General features: G+C 41.3%; 1 protein-coding gene across 6 annotated transcripts in view; it reads left to right on the forward strand.

Annotated features, from left to right (window-relative positions):
* The window catches only part of CDKL5 (cyclin dependent kinase like 5), a 532,110-nt gene that overhangs the window by 360,849 nt on the left and 149,432 nt on the right, over positions 1-21,829 (forward strand). For all 6 annotated transcript variants that reach the window (XM_077480758.1, XM_077480757.1, XM_077480763.1 and 3 more), the window contains one exon: positions 9,154-9,274. In XM_077480758.1, the coding sequence (XP_077336884.1) occupies positions 9,154-9,274 (121 nt within the window). The remainder of the gene's footprint in view (positions 1-9,153; positions 9,275-21,829) is intronic.

The following is a 21,829-nucleotide window of genomic DNA, read 5'->3' on the forward strand; positions in this document are numbered from 1 at the left end:
ACGCATTTTAATTGCACAGAGAATATTATACTTTAATCAGATTATTAAAAACTACATTTAGACCATCATTATTTGGTTTGATGAATGTAGCAGCAATTCTCAATGAATTCCTAAGGTGCTCATTAGATATTTTGGTGCTAATTTTCCTTTCACGTTCCTTATCCTTAAAAAAATAGTTGCCAAAAGCCGATGACATGAATAAGGCTTGATTGTGAAGAGTGGAATATTTTTCTTTAGGAAAATAATAAAAGTAAAGTAAAGACACACTGTAATTTTTTATTTTTTTTGGCTGCATTTGTTGGCAAAGTGTAAACACATTTTTACCAAAAATTCCAGAAAAAAAACCCCAACATTGTTGAATAGGTTTCTGATTTTGTGTTGGGCTACATTCATAGTCATCCAGGGCAACAGGTTGGATACACTTTCACTAAGCCCCTGTACACACGGTCGGAGATTTCCACAACCAAATCCGTTGGATTTTGCCCGTCGGATTTTGTTCGTCGGATCTTGTCCGAAACTGTTGCATACATACGGTCGGACAAAGTTGTCGAAAAATCCGATCTTTCAGAACGTGATGACATAATTTCGTTACGATGGGACTACATTCAGGCTAGTAGCCAATAGATTTGATGTAGGAATTTGATCTGAGCATGCGTGGCACTTGGTCCGATCAAAATTCTCTACACATGATCGGAGTATGTCCGATCGGCCCAGTTGGTCGGGAAATATTTCCAACGTGTTGGAAAATTGGGTCGGACGGATATTCGGACGGAATCAGTCCGATGCATACCACACACAGTCGGATTATCCGAAGACACGGTCCGATAGGACACATTCCGACGGATTCTCCGACCGTGTGTACAAGGGCTTAGTGCTATCTATCTGTATTCAGAGTTTCTACATGCGACCTAGAAACGTCCTAATTTACAGAAATATTGGACAGACGTTATTGGTAAATTTTTCATTTTTATACTATGTTCTAGTAACTTTAATCTAGCACGCTTTATATTGGGTCACATAGAGTATATGTCTGCTACTGATCTCTCCAGCTACCCCCAGGAGTCAGGCTATTACAGTATAGGTATTTTGGGCATTTTAAACTTGTCAGAACTTTGTATATATGCTTTATTTGTACATACAATGCCACAAAGACATTTATGTTTGGAATGAAAATGGTTTTACATGAGGAAAGCCCGCTCCCTAGCTATTGTAGTTAATAACAGGTAATTTTAGGATTAGGAACCCATGGATATGAGCAATCTGATTCTTCCTAGGCTTTCTGTAATTGACTACAATTTACTGTAATGTTTGAGTCCTGCATTGAATACTTTGTAATAAAACTTCTTCTGAAACGTCCTCATTTTATAACTCCACTATGTCACCGAAGGACACAATTCCATCATATTCATTTGTTTATTTGATCCAGTGTGGTTTCTCTGATTAGTGACGAATATGCTCATGCAATCAAACATTGGAAGTAATGCTCTCTACAGATATTGAACAATAGCTATAATTTAGAAACATTATTAGAAACAGTAATGAAATATTGCTAGGTTGTTTCCCAGTATCACAGTGAAGCCAGGGAAATGTCAGCAGGCCTGTGCTTTTTTATTTTAAGAAAAATTAAAAGATTTGTGTGAGAAAAATAAATAGGATTTTCATATCTGTCAACCTTCTAAAATGTTAATTAGGGACATCTTTTAACATAAAATGTTTCGGCAAAAGACACACACACTTGTGGTCTTGAAGACCATGGACAAGTCTTAAAAAAACTAGCAACTATACATATATTAGCATGCATTAAAAAGGGTATTTACTCAAGAGGTAAAACTATAATTCTACCACTTTACAAAACTCTGGTTCAGCCACATCTTGAGTATGCCATCCAGTTTTGGTCACCAGTATTCAGAAGTGCCATGCTGGAGTTGGAGACAGTACAGAGAAGGGCAACAAAACTATTAAAGTGGAAGTAAACTCCCCTATATTTTTCAGCCAAGGAAGCTGCCATCTTTGCCTCTGTTTAATCTTCAACTGCTATGGTGCTGCACATGTGATTCGTTATGACACCAGCCATTGGATGGTTTGATAGTTTGGCTGAGAGCACAGCCAATGTGCAGTTAGCATTCCTGGCATGCCTTTTTTTTTAACTGTTTAAATCCATGGGTTTACGTCCACTTTAAGGGGGCTGAAGGACCTCAATTACGAGGAACAGTTACAAACATTAAACCTGTTCTCCCTGGAGAAGAGATGCCCAAGAGGGGATATGATAGCGATATACAAATATCTTAATGGTGATTCCAACATTGTTCCATCTCAGATCACTTACGTGGACAGATTCTTTCCTACACCCCAAGACTCAGCAAGAAATGCTTCTGTAGAGACACATACCAATATTCAGATTTTAGCTGTGTGACATTCATACAGCTGTGGCATCTTCTGCTTTGTTCTGAACCACAGAGCTCAATGCATGTTCAGGGGTCAAGGCAGACTAGAAGAGGGGTTAATGGCAGCCTTTTTTATTATCACTATACAAGGTCATATGCACTTACTAAAATTATGCATGGCTCAGGTTTGAGGAGCTTGAATCATGCAAATTTCAAAAGAGATTGAGGCATAGCCCCCACATCAGATAATATGATATCTTTCCAATATGGGAAAGAGGGACACATTTTAGAGCTAGTATATGAAAAAAAAAATACACACCCTTGCTGTTTTAGCCATGCAAACCATGGAGGATTAAAGTGATAGTAAAGTCTAGAAAAAAAGAAAAAGAAAAACTTTACCCCTTAAAGGGGTTGTAAACCTTTGCAGTTTTCAACCTCAATGCATTCTATGCATTGAGGGGAAAAATCTCTTGCAGTGCAGCAGCCCCCCAGTGCCCCATTTTACTTACCTGATCCTCTAGCCAGGTTCGCGTGTCCTGACTGGCTAGATTGATAGCATGCAGTCATTGGCTTCTGCTGCTTTCAATCTAATCCAATGACGTGGGGGGTGGGTCATACATTCGGCAGCTATGGACACCCAATGCTGGACTCGGGAACGGGCCCGCAGGTGCTTCCCCTAGGGCAGTGATAGCGAACCTTGGCACCCCAGATGATTTCCCATGATGCTCCACTACACTGCAGAGTGCATGAGCATCATGGGAAATGTAGTTCCAAAACATCTGGAGTGCCAAGGTTCACCATCACTGCCCTAGGGGGTTATCTGATGCTGGGAGGATCCGCGAGAGCTGCCGGGGGACCCCAGAAGAGCAGGTTTGGGGCTACTCTGTGCAAAATGAGCTGCACAGTGGAGGTAGATATGATATGTTTGTTATTTTAAATAAAAAAAAAAAAACCCTTACAATCACTTTAAGTTAATGTCATAATGTGCTAGTATGCATTGCCTTCACTTCAGAGCGCAGTTTGCATTTGCAGGTGACGTTATCAGCTGCAGAAGTAGTGAGTATATCCTAAACCAGTGATGGCGAACCTTGGTACCCCAGATGTTTTGGAACTACCTTTCCTATGATGCTCTGAAACTCTGCAGTGTAGTGGAGCATCATGGGAAATGTAGTTCCAAAACATCTGGGGTGCCATGGTTCGCCATCACTGTCCAAAATCGTGCACGTTATTAGTTACCTGTAGGTACAAGTGAACAAGCAATGTTTAATACCACTTTAACCACTTGCCGACCGCCGCACGACGATGTACGTCGACAGAATGGCACGGGCAGGCATATGGGCGTACATGTACGTCCCTGCCTTCCCGCGGGTGGGGGGCACGATCGGGCCCCCCCCCCGGTGCCAGCGGCGGTCGGTATCCGTTCAGGAGCGATCCGGGATGAGGGGGCGGCCATTCGTTCATGGCCACCCCCTCGCGATCGCTCCTGACGAATGGAAGTGAAGCGTGACATCACTTCCTCTCCTGTAATGTAAACACAGGCAGAGGAAGTGATGTAATCTCTCCTCCGTGTCGGTATTTTTCGTTCTGGCACCGAGGAGAGAGGATCGGTGAGTTGCACCAACACACCACACGTACAGTAGAACATGCCAGGCACACTCTCACCCCCCCTTCACCCCCCAATCACCCCTGCACCCCCAGTCACAGTGACACCAATTGCATTTTTTTTTTTTGCATTGGTGTCATTTGTGATTGTAATATATGTTAGGGCAGTTAGGGTTAGCCCCCTTTAGTTCTAAGGTACCCCCCTAACCCCCCCAATAAAGGTTTAACCCCGTGATCACCCCCCGTTGCCAGTGTCACTAAGGCTGGGTTCACATTGCAGCAGTTTATGAGAACGGATGTGATTCGCACCGCACTGCAGTGCAAATGACATCCGATCTCTGTGCGATTCGAGTTCAGCCATACAGATAGTATGGCTGAATTCGCGTCGCACCCGCCGCAGACTCGCACGGGACCCTTTTTTTGGTCCACAGCAGAATCGGATCGCATGGGTGTTCACACCATGCGATCCGATTCCTGTCCGAGTTTTTTTTTTTTTTTTTGCATTGGTGTCATTTGTGACTGTAATAACTGTTAGGGCAGTTAGGGTTAGCCCCCTTTAGTTCTAAGGTACCCCCCTAACCCCCTCAATAAAGGTTTAACCCCGTGATCACCCCCAGTCGCCAGTGTCACTAAGGCTGGGTTCACATTGCAGCGGTTTATGAGAACGGATGTGATTCGCACCGCACTGCAGTGCAAATCACATCCGATCTCTGTGCGATTCGAGTTCAGCCATACAGATAGTATGGCTGAATTCGCGCCGCACCCGCCGCAAACTCGCACGGGACCCTTTTTTTGGTCCGCAGCAGAATCGGATCGCATGGGTGTTCACACCATGCGATCCGATTCCTGTCCGAGTTTGCAGATCGCACTGCGATATGCGAACTGATCTGGGGGTGTCATTAACATTTCACTGACACTCCCAGCAGTTCGCATAGGGCAGTGTGATGCGGGAACCCGCCGCGGATTTGTGGCGTTCCCGCATCGTTCCAGTGTGAACCCAGCCTAATAAGCGATCGTTTTTCTGATCGCTGTATTAGTGTCACAGGTGACGCTAGTTAGGCAGGTAGGTATTTAGGTTCGCCGCAGCTTTTTATAGCGCCAGGGACCCCCATATACTACCGCATAAAGCCCCCTGATTGCCTCCTAGTTAACCCTTTCACCAGTGATCACCATATAACTGTTACAGGTGACGCTGGTTGGTTAGTTATTTTTTATAGTTTCAGGGCACCCGCCATTATTACCTAATAAAGGTTTAACCCCCTGATCACCCGGCGGGTGATATAAGTTTGAGGGTCAGATAAGGTCTGCGTCGCCCCTGGCAGCGTCAGGTTAGTGCCAGTACCGCTAACACCCACGCGCAAAGCATACACCTCCCTTAGTAATATAGTATCTGATCAGATCTATATTAGCGTCGCCAGCCCACCCAAGTGCAGTATCGATCGATCACTGTCACTTACAAAACACAACACACATAACTGCAGCGTTCGCAGAGTCAGGCCTGATCCCTGCGATCGCTAACAGTTTTTTTTGTAGCGTTTTGATACAGTCGCTGACAGCCTAGGTGCTTTTTTACCTGTGAGTCTCACTAGTGTACCCCTAAATTTAGGGGTGTCTACTTTCCAAAATGGGGTCATTTGGGGGGGGGGGGGGGGGGGTTTGTGCCATCTTGGCATTTTATGGCCTTCAAAACTGCGATAGGTAGTGAGGAGTAAAATCAAAAATTTACACCCTTAAAAATCCTGAAGGCAGTGCTTGGTTTTCGGGGCCCCGTACGCGGCTAGGCTCCCAAAAAATCCCACACATGTGGTATCCCCGTACTCAGGAGAAGCAGCAGAATTTATTTTGGGGTGTCATTTCACATATGCCCATGGCATGTGTGAGCAATATATCATTTAGTGACAACTTTGTGAAAAAAAAAAAAAAGTTTGTAATATTCCCGCAACTTGTGGCAAAATATAAAATATTCCATGGACTCAACATGCCTCTCAGCAAATAGCTTGGGGTGTCTACTTTCTAAAATGGGGTCATTTGTGGGGGTTTTGTGCCATCTTGGCCTTTTATGGCCTTCAAAACTGTAATAGGTAGTGAGGAGTGAAGTCAAAAATTTACGCCCTTAGAAAGCCTGAAGGCGGTGCTTGGTTTTCGGGGCCCCGTGCGTGGCTAGGCTCCCAAAAAGTCCCACATATGTGGTATCCCCGTACTCAGGAGAAGCAGCAGAATTTATTTTGGGGTGTCATTTCACATATGCCCATGGCATGCGTGAGCAATATATCATTTAGTGACAACTTTGTGAAAAAAAAAATAAAAAAAAAAAGTTTGTAATATTTCCGCAACTTGCAGCTAAATATAAAATATTCCATGGACTCAACATGCCTCTCAGCAAATAGGTTGGGGTGTCTACTTTCTAAAATGGGGTCATTTGTGGAGGTTTTGTGCCATCTTGGCATTTTATGGCCTTCAAAACTGTAACAGGTAGTGAGGAGTGAATTTAAAAATTTACGCCCTTAGAAAGCCTGAAGGCGGTTCTTGGCTTTCGGGGCCCCGTACGCAGCTAGGCTCCCAAAAAATCTCACACATGTGGTATCCCCGTACTCAGGAGAAGCAGCAGAATTTATTTTGGGGTGTCATTTCACATATGCCCATAGCATGTGTGAGCAATATATCATTTAGTGACAACTTTGTGAAAAAAAAAATAAAATAAATAAAAGTTTGTAATTTTCCCGCAACTTGTGGCAAAATATAAAATATTCCATGGACTCAACATGCCTCTCAGCAAATAGCTTGGGGTGTCTACTTTCTAAAATGGGGTCATTTGTGGGTGTTTTGTGCCATCTTGGCTTTTTATGGCCTTCAAAACTCTGATAGGTAGTGAGGAGTGAAATTACAAATGTACGCCCTTAGAAATTCTGAAGGCGGTGCTTGGTTTTTGGGGCCCCGTACGCGGCTAGGCTTCCAAAAAGTCGACCACATGTGGTATCCCCGTACTCAGGAGAAGCAGCAGAATGTATTTTGGGGTACAATTCCACATATAACCATGGCATGTGTGAGCAATATATCATTTAGTGACAACTTTGTGTAAAAAAAAATTTTTTTTTGTCATTATTCAATCGCTTGAGGCAAAAAAATAAAATATTCAATGGGCTCAACATGCCTCTTATCAATTTCCTTAGGGTGTCTACTTTCCAAAATGGGGTCATTTGGGGGGGTTTTGTACTGTCCTGCCATTTTAGCACCTCAAGAAATGAGATAGGCAGTCATAAACTAAAAGCTGTGTAAATTCCAGAAAACGTACCTTAGTTTGTAGATGTGACAACTTTTGCGCAAACCAATAAATATACAGTTATTGACTTTTTTTTTACCAAAGATAAACATTGGTACAACATTGCATGACCGCGCAATTACCAGTTAAAGCAGCGCAGTGCCAAATTGTAAAAAGACCTCTGGTCATTGACCAGCAAAATGGTCCGGTCTGAAAGTGGTTAATAAAGTAAAGAAGAAGTAAAAAATACCTGCATTTTCAAAAAGAAAGCAATGGTAGTCCTTTTTTCTCATTACAGGTTTACTTTGATACACAATTGGGATTGTCTGAAGCTGACAAGCTATAGGCAAACAAAGTAAAGAAAGAACAATCTACTCCTCTTCACAGGACTTGCAATGTCATCTTTCACAACTCACCTATTGAAATAATGAAATAACGTGAACTAAATACAGCAGTTCATTCCTTTCTCGCTACAGAAAAGGAAACAGCCACATAGACTTTTTCCAATGATACAAAATCCTTCTGCATCTCTCTGATTGGTTGAGCTTTTACTAATTGTAAAATCGCTTTAGGGCGGTACGGTGCAGTGAATTAGATAAAAGTTCTTCTCTAAAGCATAGACTGCAACAACTGTGCCTCTATTTCTACACCACTGGTCTATAAGGTGCCCCCAGGTCTATCCTGGATTCACATTTAACTCTGGCTCCTCAGGTAAAAAAGGTCCCCAGTGCATGTCACTGGCAGCTAAAACTCCTGAGGGGGCTGTTTAAATATCTGGATATCCCGGACAGAAAAACTCTCTTTATTTGGGGTTGCCAAAGATGCTAGTGCAGAAGCTTCAACTTATTCAAAATGCTGCGGCTAGGCTGGTCATGGATGTCCCGTTGAGGGATCATATCACCCCTGTGCCTTGTATTGGCTGCTGGTCCACTATCGCACCTTATTTAAGCTTATTAAGCTATCGCTGCTCTCTTTTCCATAAACAAGCTCTTGTCAGATTACTCAGATCTACTGGCAGAGATCTCCTCTACATCTCGGTGCCCAAGAAGATCTGGCGTGGTGGTCGGGCCTTCTCCCACCATTTTACCGTACTATGGAATAGCCTCCCTGTCGAGCTCCAGGAGACCCCCACTATTCTGGTCTTCCACAGGTTACTGGAGACTTGGCTTTTCACGCAGGTGTTTCCTGCGTAGTCTCTTTTTCTACCCTTCTGCCTCTCTGTGCTGCTTCTGGTCCCTGGACCCTCTCTTTCCAGGATCTTTGCTATTCGCGTGGGGACCCTTCTGGGTAAGACCGCGCTATATTAAGATTCCTCTCAACTCAACTTTGCTATTCGCGTGGGGACCCTTCGGGGTAAGACCGCGCTATATTAAGATTTCTCTCAACTCAACTCAGCTCATTAAAGGGACTAAAAAATGACCAAATAATAAAATATAAAATTTTAATTTAATGGTAAATTTAATTAAAGGAATTTCTGATTAGAGAAATATGTAGTTTGTCCTTGCTCACTTTTTTATGAAAATGCTAGTTGCTTACATGACTTACTGATCTTCTGTCTGGGGATAGTTTCTGAGTTACTGACCTGAAACAAGAACGGAGGTTAGTTATCTTACTCCATGCAGGTCAGTGAACTAACATTTTAAGGAGGCCAGTAATGGTAACCTACCAATTTCTGTCAGTTTTGATACTTTTATTTTTGTGAATTACAAATAAATGAATTAGCAGGATTTTTCACATTTTCTTTTGTATGAAAATATGACCCATAGCTGTGTTTCCATGATTGGTTTGGCGTGATTCTTTTGGCTGGAAAATGAAGCGGGCCTTTGAGTGGATTTAAGGAGCTGAAATGAGCCGTGTCAAATTGTAATGAGATTAACACTGAACTCTGTTGTATATTTCCTTATTTAGAACATGCTCGAGTTGCTGGAAGAAATGCCAAATGGAGTTCCTCCAGAAAAAGTCAAGAATTACATTTATCAGCTCATCAAGGCAATTCACTGGTGTCACAAGAATGATATTGTTCATAGAGGTGAGAGGCTTTTCATAGATAATAGGCTATATATAAAAATATCTAAAGCAAGTAGTATTTTTATTTCCCTGACACAGTACAATTGTACTTTTTTTTTTCTATAGTACTGTACCGTGGTTATAAATAAAGGAGTTAATCGGATTTGTTGATGTGGGCAATAGGAACAGTTCCTTATTCTAGACCGCTTGGTACATAGAGCCTAATGGTACTATTTCTTCGTGATGCATTGATAGCTATGAAAGTACTTTGTTTAAATAAAATACAGCTAAAAGTACGCTTGTTTGTAAGACGAAAAATGCTTAATAGACTGGCTTATTGATTAACAGAAGTCTTGCAGTAATGCAATCATGTGTTCAGTTTCTATCAGAGATATCTACGGCATGGTGTTTGCTTGTTATTCGTTATATGAATTTCCTCTGAGTGCTCTATAACAAATTTCACAGATGAAAACGTGTTGGTTGGTTGATTTGCATCTGACTGTATAATGTAATGGGGACATTTTATTGTGAACCTCTTTAGGAACAATGGCTTGTTGGAAAGTATTTGTAAAGTGTTGTAGAATGTAAAAATGTAAATTAATGGCTGTAGCTGTTTTGTTACAAACAACAATTTTTACTTTTTTACTCAAACATTGAAAATACTGTAGCATATTTTATGCTACAGTATAAATTGAACCTGTGAGGACAAAAGTATGACTGACTGACTTGTTTTCCCACAGTTGAGGGCTGCCATCCTGATTTTGGCTTTCCTACCTAGCGAGTCACTGATTGGAACAATGGGAATTTCTATTTTTTAGTCTTTCCCTATTTCACAGTTCACAGAAAGTAATTCACAAATTAGTGACACAAGGATGAAGAAGAAAGACATGGAACCTAAGCCTCTAAAAACAAGTCAGCAGTGGCATCCTACATACAGTTTATTTATCCTTTCAGGTTCACTTTCAAAAATAAAATGTAATATTATATAATAGGCCATTAAGATTCACCCAACTGATGTTTTAGCAGAGAAAAAAATATTGCAGATGTATACAGATAAATGTCTGTGAAAATAATTTCATGCACCATTTCAATTCATTTGCCTTTTTTCGTATTTTCTGCTCATCAATTGGCTATAGCAGAAATACCTGCCCACACCAGAAGTACGAATCAATGTGTGCTTCAAAACAGATCACAACAGATAGGAATATATGGAACTAACCAAAAAATAATGTTTTTTATTGAACCAAAAAGGCATGATTTTTATTGATGTTTATAAATTTAAAGTAACAACAACTGATCAAATACAATTAAAGGGGTTGTAAAGTCTCATGGTTTTTCACCTTAATGCATTATGTGCATTAAGGTGAAAAATCTTCTGTACTTCAGCTGCCCCCCAGACCCCTCTTTTTCTTACCTGAACCTGATCGTTCCAACAATGAGCACGAGCCCAGTAGGTCCAGCCATTGTCTCGGGTCCTCATTGTATAGCTTGATAGCAGCGGGACCCATTGGCTCCCGCTGCTGTCATTCAAATCCAGTGACAGAGGAGCCTGGGGCAGGGCCAAGTCCTGCTGTCTGTGTTAATGGATGCAGCAGCGGGACACGGGAGCACACCCGCATGGGTACACCCCTGGAAAGTGGCTCTCTGTGGGGGCACCTGATGAAGAGGAGGAGCCAGGAGCACCGCCAGGGCACCCCAGAAAAGGAGGATCGAGGTAAGTATCACATGTTTGTTATTTAAATAAAAAAACTTTTGCAATCACTTTAAATCACTCTGCCATGGCTACCAAAGTTGACAAAATTAATACCCTATAAAATAAAAAAGAAAATATGTACTTTTTCCTGTTGCCAAATGCTGCTCAATTGAAGAGGAATAATCCCCTGAGGTCTGGGGAAAAACATCTCTTTCAATCTCCTGTGTCCATTCATTGAGTAGTTTATCAAAAGACACTGGGCAGGGGTGACAACATTCAGTCCATAAAAATGCTGTGTGTTGTCAGCTCAGAACAGGGTTTAGGAGCTTACTGAATTTCTGCCAGATCAACAGTAGCAGCTGGCAGCTGTGATACAGCTGTGTTTGGTTGGAAATCAGTTAATAGAAAGAAGTTTGTATGAAAGTCAGGTGAAGGATATAACATCAAACTGTCAATAATTGATCCAAAATTAATGAATATGTATTTTGGGTTGTGCTTTAACAAAAAATAATATTAATAAGAGGAGTTTGAAAGACATTGCTTGAGGGCAAACAGAAAAAGACACCATAATAAATCCACAACGGGTCTATATTCATTAAAGAGCAAATGCCACAATTAAATAACATGCAAAAGCTTTATTGTTCAAAGAGTGAAAGAAAAATTAATAAAAACTATTAAATACAAAATGACTTACATTATTAGCATGGGTTCTACTGTTCTATAATTAAATGTACTGCTGCAGATTCAATACGTATAGAAATATGTTCCACAATACTATAATTGTTAGCCGTCAACACTAATCTATGACTGTTCAAAAATGGTTAGTCCATCCTACAATCACTATAAATACATTATTCCTCCAATTTATTGTTGCAAAGTGTATCCAGATAATTGCTGTTGAGCTCCAGAGGGGCACAATCTGCCAAAGGTATTGTATGGACCCCCAGAGCTCCAAATAATAGATTTTAGCTCAGATCTATTGGATCCTTTGTATATACACTATTTGAATAATTAACATATAACAATTACAAAGTCAGTTCACAAGCAGTCATATGATTTAATTGAATACTGCACAGTATGTTGGATGATGACCATTAATCTTGAAACTCCTATAAGGCAGTGACTGCCCCTTTACCTAGATGGGAGTCAGCCAAAAGTGTGGAAAGAACACAGATCACATCAAACATCTACATTCCCGATCTTATATGGGAGACATAACCATTCACCTTTCTACAAGATGTGGCTGTGTGTCAAAATCAATCCAACATGTAGGCCGTATCAAGCATTTAGAATGTCACTTTGGATAACACGTGCAGCACTTGCATCAGATCGAAATAAATTATACGCTGATCAGTGTTAATATATTTTGACGTGTTGACCTTCTATAAAAAGAATTGCACCATGTGCATGGAACAGCAGGAAGTCATACTCTTTCTTCTTTGCACAAGATTTAGATAAAAATAGTAAGTAGTAAGAACAAATTAAATGGGTTTAAGTGAACAAGTACAACACATCTTATAAAGCAGATACATTGTTTTTTTTTTTTGTTTTTTTTGTAGAACAAGGGTTTTACACAACTGAGGACAAAAAAAAAGTGTATTTAAGCATTACAGTAGCACCTCTGATAAATAAATGAGGATCAAACAATACATGCACCAGAAAATGACAACTTATTATCAAAAGAGCTGACTTTAAAACAATGTTTTAAAGAAAAGTTAAAATTGTTATCCCACTCAAAAAGATTCTTAAATTTTACATGAAAGAAAGGCACAATTACCATGTGGTAGTTTTCTTAAGTGGAAATGATTTGTGAACAAGTGAAGGGTGAGAAATTGCTAGATTATGGGACACTAAGTGACACAGAGTTAAAGTGATTGTAAGGGTTTTTTTTATTTTATTTAAAATACCAAACATATCATACTTACCTCCACTGTGCAGCTCGTTTTGCACAGAGTGGCCCCGAACCTGCTCTTCTGGGGTCCCCCAGTGGCTCTTGTGGCTCCCCCCTGCATTAGATAACCCCCTAGGGGAAGCGCTTCCCCTAGGGGGTTACCTGGCGGGCGCACTTCCGAGTCCAGCATTGGCGTCCATAGACTCTGAATGTAAGACTCGGCCCTGGCGTCCGCGTCAATGGATTTGATTGATAGCAGCGGGAGCCAATGGCTGCGCTGCTATCAATCTATACAATCAAGAGCTGAGAACCCCCTGCAGAGAGACAGCGCATCCCCGGCGGGTCAAGTTCCAGGGCTCAGGTTAGTAAAACAGGGGGGCTGAAGGGCCGGTCACTCCCAGGTGTTTTTTCATAGGATGCATAAGGTAAAAAAACACAAAGGTTTAAAACCCCTTTAAAGTCTAAAAATGTTCCTCCATTCAATTTGGATGCTGGGGCTTATAATGTTGTTGTCATGTGGTGAAGGATTTAAAAGATAATTTCAACACTGTAGTATTAGGACCGTTTGACTCAAAATAAAAGAACAGATTTGAAACAATTACAGCATGATTCAATAATTAAACTATCCGACAAAGGAGATAATATTTTAGTACTGGACAAACACCACTATGAGAAATATATTTAAAACATGTCAACAAGAATTAGTTCAAGAACTGGTATAAAGAAACCTCTAAATGCCTGTACACATGATGCGAAAATTGGAAGAAAAATCAATACGAAAATCGGAAGAAAAATTTAGTCTGGCGACCGATCTGCCGATTTTGGGATTATCAGTATGGTGCTTTTGACAGCCGATTCCAGTTTTTTGGCAGACAAAGCTCTGCTGGATGTGCAGACTATAAATTTTTTGTTGTACATGAACTCAACGTCTGATTTTAATTTAATTAGTATGGTTTTCGTACAAAAAAATCATAAGACAAGACTATGCATGCTCAGAAATTAAATAATACATACAAAACTATTCAACACATTACATCACTTCTGAAGTTGTATTCTGTCATACGAGAATTTTCGTATAGTGAGTAACCTCTTCACTTTCGACATGAGACTAGCATGCAACAAGAAAACAGACGTTCAGTCATCTGAATATCTGATCGTGTGTACGAGGCTTTAGTCCTCTTTGCTGGAAAATAAGAATACATTATTTTGGCTAATTGTTGAGGCAATTGTAGAAGAGAAAATTTATAAACCTACACCTAAGTTCCTTTAGGTCCTAAATCCTAAAGCCCCGTACACATGGGCCAAATGTCGAGAGACATCAAACCGGTTTAAAAAAAAACATCTGATATACAGCCCGTAAGTATGCAACCCTGTTTGGCCGGCTTCTGTTGGTTGAGCATGCTGGAAAACCAGCAGCTGACCGACTCCCAACCAGTGCTCTCAGCCAATGGTGGAGAGCGCTGATTGAAGTGTTCTGTCGGAAGGGCCGCCCCCCTGTCAGGACACAACAGTTCGGCAGGGGAAATCACTATACTAACTGTGCATACTTAGTACAGCTACTCCGACTGGAACTGACAGTTTTTTTTGTTCAACCAGTAGGTAGAATGAAAAAAAACTCATGGTATGTACTAGGCTTAACACCCCTGTTTCTTATATATTACCAAAAGTTTACAATCATTGATCCTACTGGAAGAATAAGAGTTTCAAGTAGCATTAGTCTTGCAGAATAAGTGAGCGAATATGTGGACAGAATATTTCAAACTTTTGTGTTTAACTCATATTTAAGGGACACCACTCATATATTGACCTTACTACATGAAGTGCCTCTGGATATTATAATGGCAGCATTAAATGCTGAAGCACTCTTAAGCCCCATACACGCTATCAGATTTTCTGCTGTTTTTTTCCTTCAAATTTACCAAAACCATAAAATATGAGATCAAACCTTAGGAATTTCAATTTGTATGCAATCAGGCAGGTCCTTGCACTACATGGTTTTGGTAAATCTGAAGACAAAAATCAGCAGAAAATCTGATAACATGTATGGGGCTTTGGGTTTGTTAGAATTTTAGCTTGTTCCTATTTCTTCCAGATACAGGGTTCAGCTATGTGCCCCAGTTTATGCAAACCTGTATTGGGGGGACTAGGAGTGGCAGATATCTTCAAATGAGCATCTTAGTACCTGTGCTGGGTGTTAACCTGACATAGATACTTATTTATTGACAATATGATCATCTAAAGTACTGAAATCATTTATTTGGGTTTTTAATGTGAATTATCAAACTTTAAAATTCATATATACTGTGTATGTTAGGAAGGTAGTTATTTTGGACTTTATTTTGGGGGCTTGATTGAGATCACCAAAAAATGGACGGTGAAAACATAACTGTTTCTAAAACCTACTGCATCCAACAATTTATTAGCTGCAAGCAGCTTTCATTTTAATCCATTGATTGAGAGAATATTGGTTGGCCAGTATTTACTGGCTTGTAGAAGAAATTTCAGCATGGAAATTTGTAAGCAGGTACCTAAAGGTTAAAAAAGGTTTCAACACAAGGCAAGATAACACAAAAAGTAAGAGATAGTGCAGAAACACTGCACTTCTAAGCCCCTGTACACACGGTTGGAGATTTTGCCAACCAAATCCGTCGGATTTTGTCCGTCGGATTTAGTCCGACGGATTGTGTCCGAAACTGTTGCATACACATGGTGAGGCCAAGTTGGCGAAAAATCCGATCTTTCAGAACGTGATGACGTAATTTCATTACAATGGGACTACATTCAGGCTAGTAGCCAATAGCTTTGATGTAGGAATTTGATCTGAGCATGCGTGGCATTTGGTCTGATCAAAATGCTCTACACATGATCGGATTAGGTCCGACCGGCCCAGTTAGTCGGGAAATATTTCCAACATGTTGGAAAATTGGGTCGGACGGAGATTCGGACTGAATCAGTCCGATGCATACCACACACAGTCGGATTATCTGACGACACGGTCCGATAAGACGCATTCCGACAGATTCTCCGACCGTGTGTACAAGGGTTAAGAATTTTGAACATGGGGAATTTGTTAGTGAGTAAACTAGAATTAGATATAATTGTTTCACCTTTCTAGAAGTTTTCACCTTTCTAGAAGAAGTCAGTTTGCGAAGGACAGTAAACTGAGAAGAAGAAAACTCTAAAGCCGCGTACACACGGGCGGACTGTATGGCCAACTTAGTCCGTCAGACAATCCGACGGACAGTCCGTCCTACTTTCGAATGAACGGACTTGACCACACGGATGCACAAACAGTCCGTCGAAAGCATGCGCGATGACGTGTACAGCACGTACGACGGGACTAGAAATAGGAAGTCCAATACACAGCAATGCAACCTTTCGCCGTGTAAATCCTTTCTGAGCATGCGCCATACTTAGTCCGTCGAACTAGCCTACTGACGAGCGGATTGTCCGCTGAAACCAAAGTATGACGGACAGTATTATGGAAATCCCGAAATACTTAGTACGCCAGACTGCACGCTGAAAAAGTCCGCTGAAGCCCACACACGAGCGGACTGTCTGCTGAAATGTGTTTCGACGGACTAAGTTGGCCAGACAGTCTGCCCGTGTGTACGCGGCTTTAGGATATGTGGTTGGAATTATCGTATCCCTTTTTTACATTTGTTCCAACAAGTGCAAAAAATTTAATAAAAATAGATGTTCATCCAGGCATTTTGTAAGCTGATAACTTCCTGCTCTTTCTGCCTCTGTTCTCTGATACCTCTGAGGACTACAAAACACCACCCTCGTTATGGAGAAGAGAGGATGATGATATGTGGTCTTAACACACTCTCTATCCTAGAGTGGCAATGCTGTCCAGTAATTAGTTAATGACAGATTTACAAGAATTCCAAGGTTAAATAAAGACAAACAAAATAAAAGAAAAAAGTGTGAGAGAAAATGAATGCAGCCACCACATGTAAGGACCAGTAAGCAGCAATACTATTATTGTTTGTTCTTGAGTTTAGATATACGTTCGCAGCCATTATCTGGACAAACTTTGTAGCAAATAATTAACACCTTTACACTGATTATTGGATGGACTTGCCATTTTTGAACATTTATAGGCAGGTGTTAACAGCTAACAATTATAGTATTTTTTGTGACACTTATTCTTGTACAAACTGAATCCCACTTGTTTTCGGTGTAAAGTGTCTTTTAGAGTTTAATACTTGTGATTTCATGATCAGCCATGTTTAAAGCAGGTGAAAAGGGGACAAGGAGCAGACAAAACATATCCGGTCGTGTTTTCTGTTAGCCTGTGTATGTTGGGAGTAAACCATGCATACAAAAAGAACATAAACTCAGCCTGGCTAGTTTACCTAGCTGTAATTGAAGCCATGGCAATAATGCTTTTGGACTACAGTAGTAACAACTATCACACAGTGCTGGCACATCCAACTTTTATAACCTGAAAGCATAATCTCTATATACAGACATAATGCTACAGGAGAATTTTAATTGAATATTCATTTCTGGATTGGCTCACTCACTACTCTCACATGTCAGTTGAAAATTCCCTAAGAAACCCTGAAGGGTCTGGTATGGATATTTGGGGGGAACCCCACTTAATTTTTTTTTAATTTGACGCAGGGTTCCCCTTAATATCCATACCAGACCTGAAGGGCCTGTTAATTGAATTTGGGGTGAAGCCCACGCATTTTTTTATTTTTTATCAATGACTTTCAATGAGTGTTCTCTGTATTATCGGGAGCCGACAATTCATTGTAACTGCGAGTGCTTTTAAATTACTTTTTTCCCTGCAGAAATGACACTTTGTGCAGGGACAGTTCTAAGCACGGGAAACATGTGCCCCTTTACAGGCATACTATAGACACCCTCCAGGTATGAAATTTAAAGGAATATTACACTTTTATTGTTTGACTTTAAGCATTATTAAAATCACTGCTCCTGAAAAAACAGACGTTTTTAAACGTTTTTTTTGCATTGATAGGACCCAGGTCCCCAAACACTTTTTAGGACAATAACTTGCATATTAGCCTTTAAAATTAGCATTTTTGATTTTTAACATCCCATAGACTTTATTAGGGTTCTAAAGTTCATGCAAATTTTAGGTCTTTTCGCAGGTTCTGGTGTGAACCGAACCAGGGGGTGTTCGGCTCATCCTTAGTAGTGTTGTGCAACTCACCATAATCTGTTCTCTCTCCTCTCTCTGGAACGGAAAAGAGTTACACTAGGGGAGATGACATTTCCTCTGCCTGTGTTTACGTACACACGGGCGGACTGTTCGCCCAACTTTGTCCGCTGAACAGTGTTTCAGCGGACAGTCCGCTCGTGTGTGGGCTTCAGCGGACAGTTTCAGCGGACAGTCTGACGAACAAAGTTTTTCGGAATTCCCGTAAGACAGTCCGCTGAAACTTGGTTTGAGCGAACAGTCCGCTCGTGTGTAGGCTTGTTCGTCAAACTAAGTTCCGCGCATGCTCAGAAAGGATTTACACGGCGAAGGTTGCATTGCAGTGTATTGGACGTGCCGTTCACGTCATCGCGCACGCTTTCAGCGGACTGTTCGTTCATCGTGTGTGGTCAAGTCCGCTCATGCAAATTTTGAGTGGACTGTTTGTCGGATTGTTTGACAAACTAAGTTGGGCGAACAGTCCGCCCGTGTGTACGCGGCCTTATAGGCAGAGGACATCCTCCCATTCACCAGAACCTGGAGGCCGATCAGTTCTGAAACAAATCCGAGTGCCGTGGATGCGCCGGGAGCCCGACGTATACCTATGGGGATTTGCCCAAGAGAGACGACCTGCATGTATGGCAGCGGCTAGTCGGCTACTGGTTAACCACTTAAGGACCGAGACTCTTTCTGAGATTTGCTGCTTACAAGTAAAAAACATTTTTTTTGCTAGAAAATTACTTTGAACCCCCAAACATTATATATATATTTTTTCTAACACCCTAGAGAATAAAATGGCAGTCGTCGCAATACTTTATGTCACACTATATTTGTGCACAATGCAGAAAAACGCATTTCACTGGATATGGTGTAAACAAGCCCTATATTAACCCCCCTAGCGGTAATCCCGAGTCTGGCTTGGGTTAGGAATTTACTGATAGGAGCGGTAACCCCGAGCCAGACTCGGGATGGCTTCGCTCGATGCAGGGGAGGACGCAGTGAGACTTACTTACCTTGTCCCCTGGATCCAGCGATGTCCTCCGCGCTGTGTGATCGAGCTGTCCTCCGCTCGATTCACAGTGCCGAATGCCGCCAAGCTCCGTTCCCTGCGGCGTTACGGCGCACGGGAGCGGAGAACGGCGGCAAATTCAAAAAAGTAAAAAGATACAAAACACACACAGCACTGTAATCTTACAGATTACAGTGCTGTATTAAAAAATACACCCCCCTTTGTCCCTAGTGGTCTGTGCAATGCCCTGCATGCACTTTTATATTATAAATACAGTTTTTTTTCTGCCTGGAATTTGGAGATTGTCCATAGCAACCAAAAAGTGTAAATTTTTCAGTGTTTTAGGATTTGATTACATTATTGAATAATTTTTATTATTCTTTATTATATTATAAACTTTATCATACCCAGATTTAAGAGCGTTATTCCTAAGAATTACAGGACTACAAAAAAAAGCCAGATTTCCATGCAAAATAATTGTACCGCTTTCAGCACCTAATTCCAGACTGAATCATACCGCCAGGGAGGTTAATGGTTACAGAGATGAATTCATGTGTGTTTCTATATCTGCTTGAAGTTCAGCTTTAAGGTGGAGCTAAAATTCTCCAGAACTCCAGGTACATTTTTTTTTTTAATATAAGTTTAATATTAATTAAGTCAGTGCCTGATTGCCAGTGCCAGTGTCCGTCAATGTCACTGCTGGTATTGCTGCTGGAAGTACAGTGTTATGCCACGTACACACGATCGGGCTTTCCACCAACAAAACCGTGGATTTTTGTTCGAAGGTTGTTGACTCAAACTTATCTTGCATACACGCGGTCACAAAAATGTTGGCCAACACTTATGAATGCAGTGACGTACTAGACGTTTTTCAGCTCTTTAGTGCCACCCTTTGGGCTCCTTATGCTAATTTCGTGTTAGTAGAAGTTTGGTGAGTGTTGATTTGCGCTTTTCCTTTTTGCGTTTTTTGTTTTGCGCTATTATTATTCTTTATATCACTTGGAAAAAAAAGCCTTTGAACATTCATTTGCAATAACTCCATCAGTATCACCAGCAAATTCTTGTTGGCGGAAAATTTGAGGACCTGCTAGAAAACATTTGTTGGCGGAAAGTCCGACAGCAAATGTTCGATGGAGCATACACATGGTCTGACTTTCTGTCAATGAGCTGACATCCAACATCTCCCGTCAGAAAATCTGACCGTGTGTACGTGGCATAAGAGTATCTGGCGTCAAGACAAGTAGTGATTTTGAAAGGTATACCAGTGATCGGGCATGAGAGGTAACTTTTGAATGCACAACTGATATTTAAAAAAGTATGTCTGGAGTTGCGCTTTAAAGCATTTTTGTGAATTGCCCCTTATGCCTATAGGCACCTCCTGATCTACAGTATTTAGTGTTTCAGACTAGGATCCATCCAACCCGCAACTGAGATAAAGCTGGTGCCAATGGTATCTGTAAACCACACCAGCTTGCATGTATGCATGGCGTTCTGATTAAACATAATTTGGAGGTCAAACAATTTCCTAATTTCTGACTAGTTACATTTTTGTGGCTCTCTGGGGTTGATTTATTAAAGGCAAAGAGACTGTGCACTTTGCAAAGTGCAGTTGCTCCAGAGCTTAGTAAATGAGGGAAAGGTTGTCCTTGCAATGAGCACCCAACCACATGCAAGCATAATTAAAAAAAACAGCATTATTGCCTGCACATGATTGGATGATGGAAGTCAGCAGAGCTTCTGCTCATTTACTAAGCTCTAGAGCAACTGCACTTTCAGAGTGCAAATAATCTTTGTCTTTAGTAAATCAACCCCTCTGTGTATTGGTTTAGCCAACACAACTGATGCTTGCACCTTATGTTTAGATCAGTGTTTCTCAACTCCAGTCCTCAAGGCGCCCCAACAGATCATGTTTTCAGGATTTCCCTCAGGTGAAACGTCTGTGGTGATTACTAAGGCAGTGAAACTGATCAAATCACCCATGCAAAATAATGGGAAGCTTAACCCCTTCCCGCCGAGCATACGCAGATGTGCGTACTCGGCTTCCGGGGGTTATACCGGGATGATGCCCGCACCTGCAGGCATCATCCCGGTACCATTTTTTACAGCGAATGATTGGCTATCCAGCCATAACAACCGAAGCGGCTAAAAGCTGCTCAGCTGTTTTTCCCGGAGGAGCGGGAGGAGACGTCCCCCCCTCCTGCCGCCTCCCGCTCGATCGGGAGCACCGATTCACGATCGAATGCCTCTGGCTGCTGGGGAGGAACTGGAATGGCGCCGTAATCTGCGTCATTCCAGTCTCCTAATAGTAAACACGGAAGTGACGTCATGACGTCACTTCCCGTTTACTCGGCTGCCAATGGCGCTGGTTTTAAAAAAATATACAGTATTCAGAATCGCAGTTTTCGCCGATCTGAATACATTGAAGTGTAAAGGAGGGATGGGGGGTCTTTTAGACCCCCATCCCTCCATAAAGAGTACCTGTCACCACCTATTACTGTCACAAGGGATGTTTACATTCCTTGTGACAGCAATAAAAGTGATCAAAATTTTTATTTTTTTTTAAAACAATTTATTAATTTTAAAATAAATAAAATAAATGTAAAAAATCAAAAAAAAATTTAAAGCGCCCGCCATCCCCGCGAGCTCGCAAAGCAAAGAAAAAGCATATGGAAGTGGCGTCCACATATGTAAACGGTGGTCAAATCACACATGTGAGGTATCGCCGCGATCGCCAGAGCGAGAGCAATAATTCTAGCACTAGACCTCCTCTACAACTCTAACCTGGTAACCGTAAAAAAAAATGTAAGCGTC

Source organism: Lithobates pipiens, unplaced genomic scaffold, assembly GCF_037356315.1.
Source record: "Lithobates pipiens isolate NorthernLeopardFrog02 unplaced genomic scaffold, aLitPip1_a1.2 Scaffold_16, whole genome shotgun sequence".
Lineage (NCBI taxonomy): Eukaryota > Metazoa > Chordata > Amphibia > Anura > Ranidae > Lithobates > Lithobates pipiens.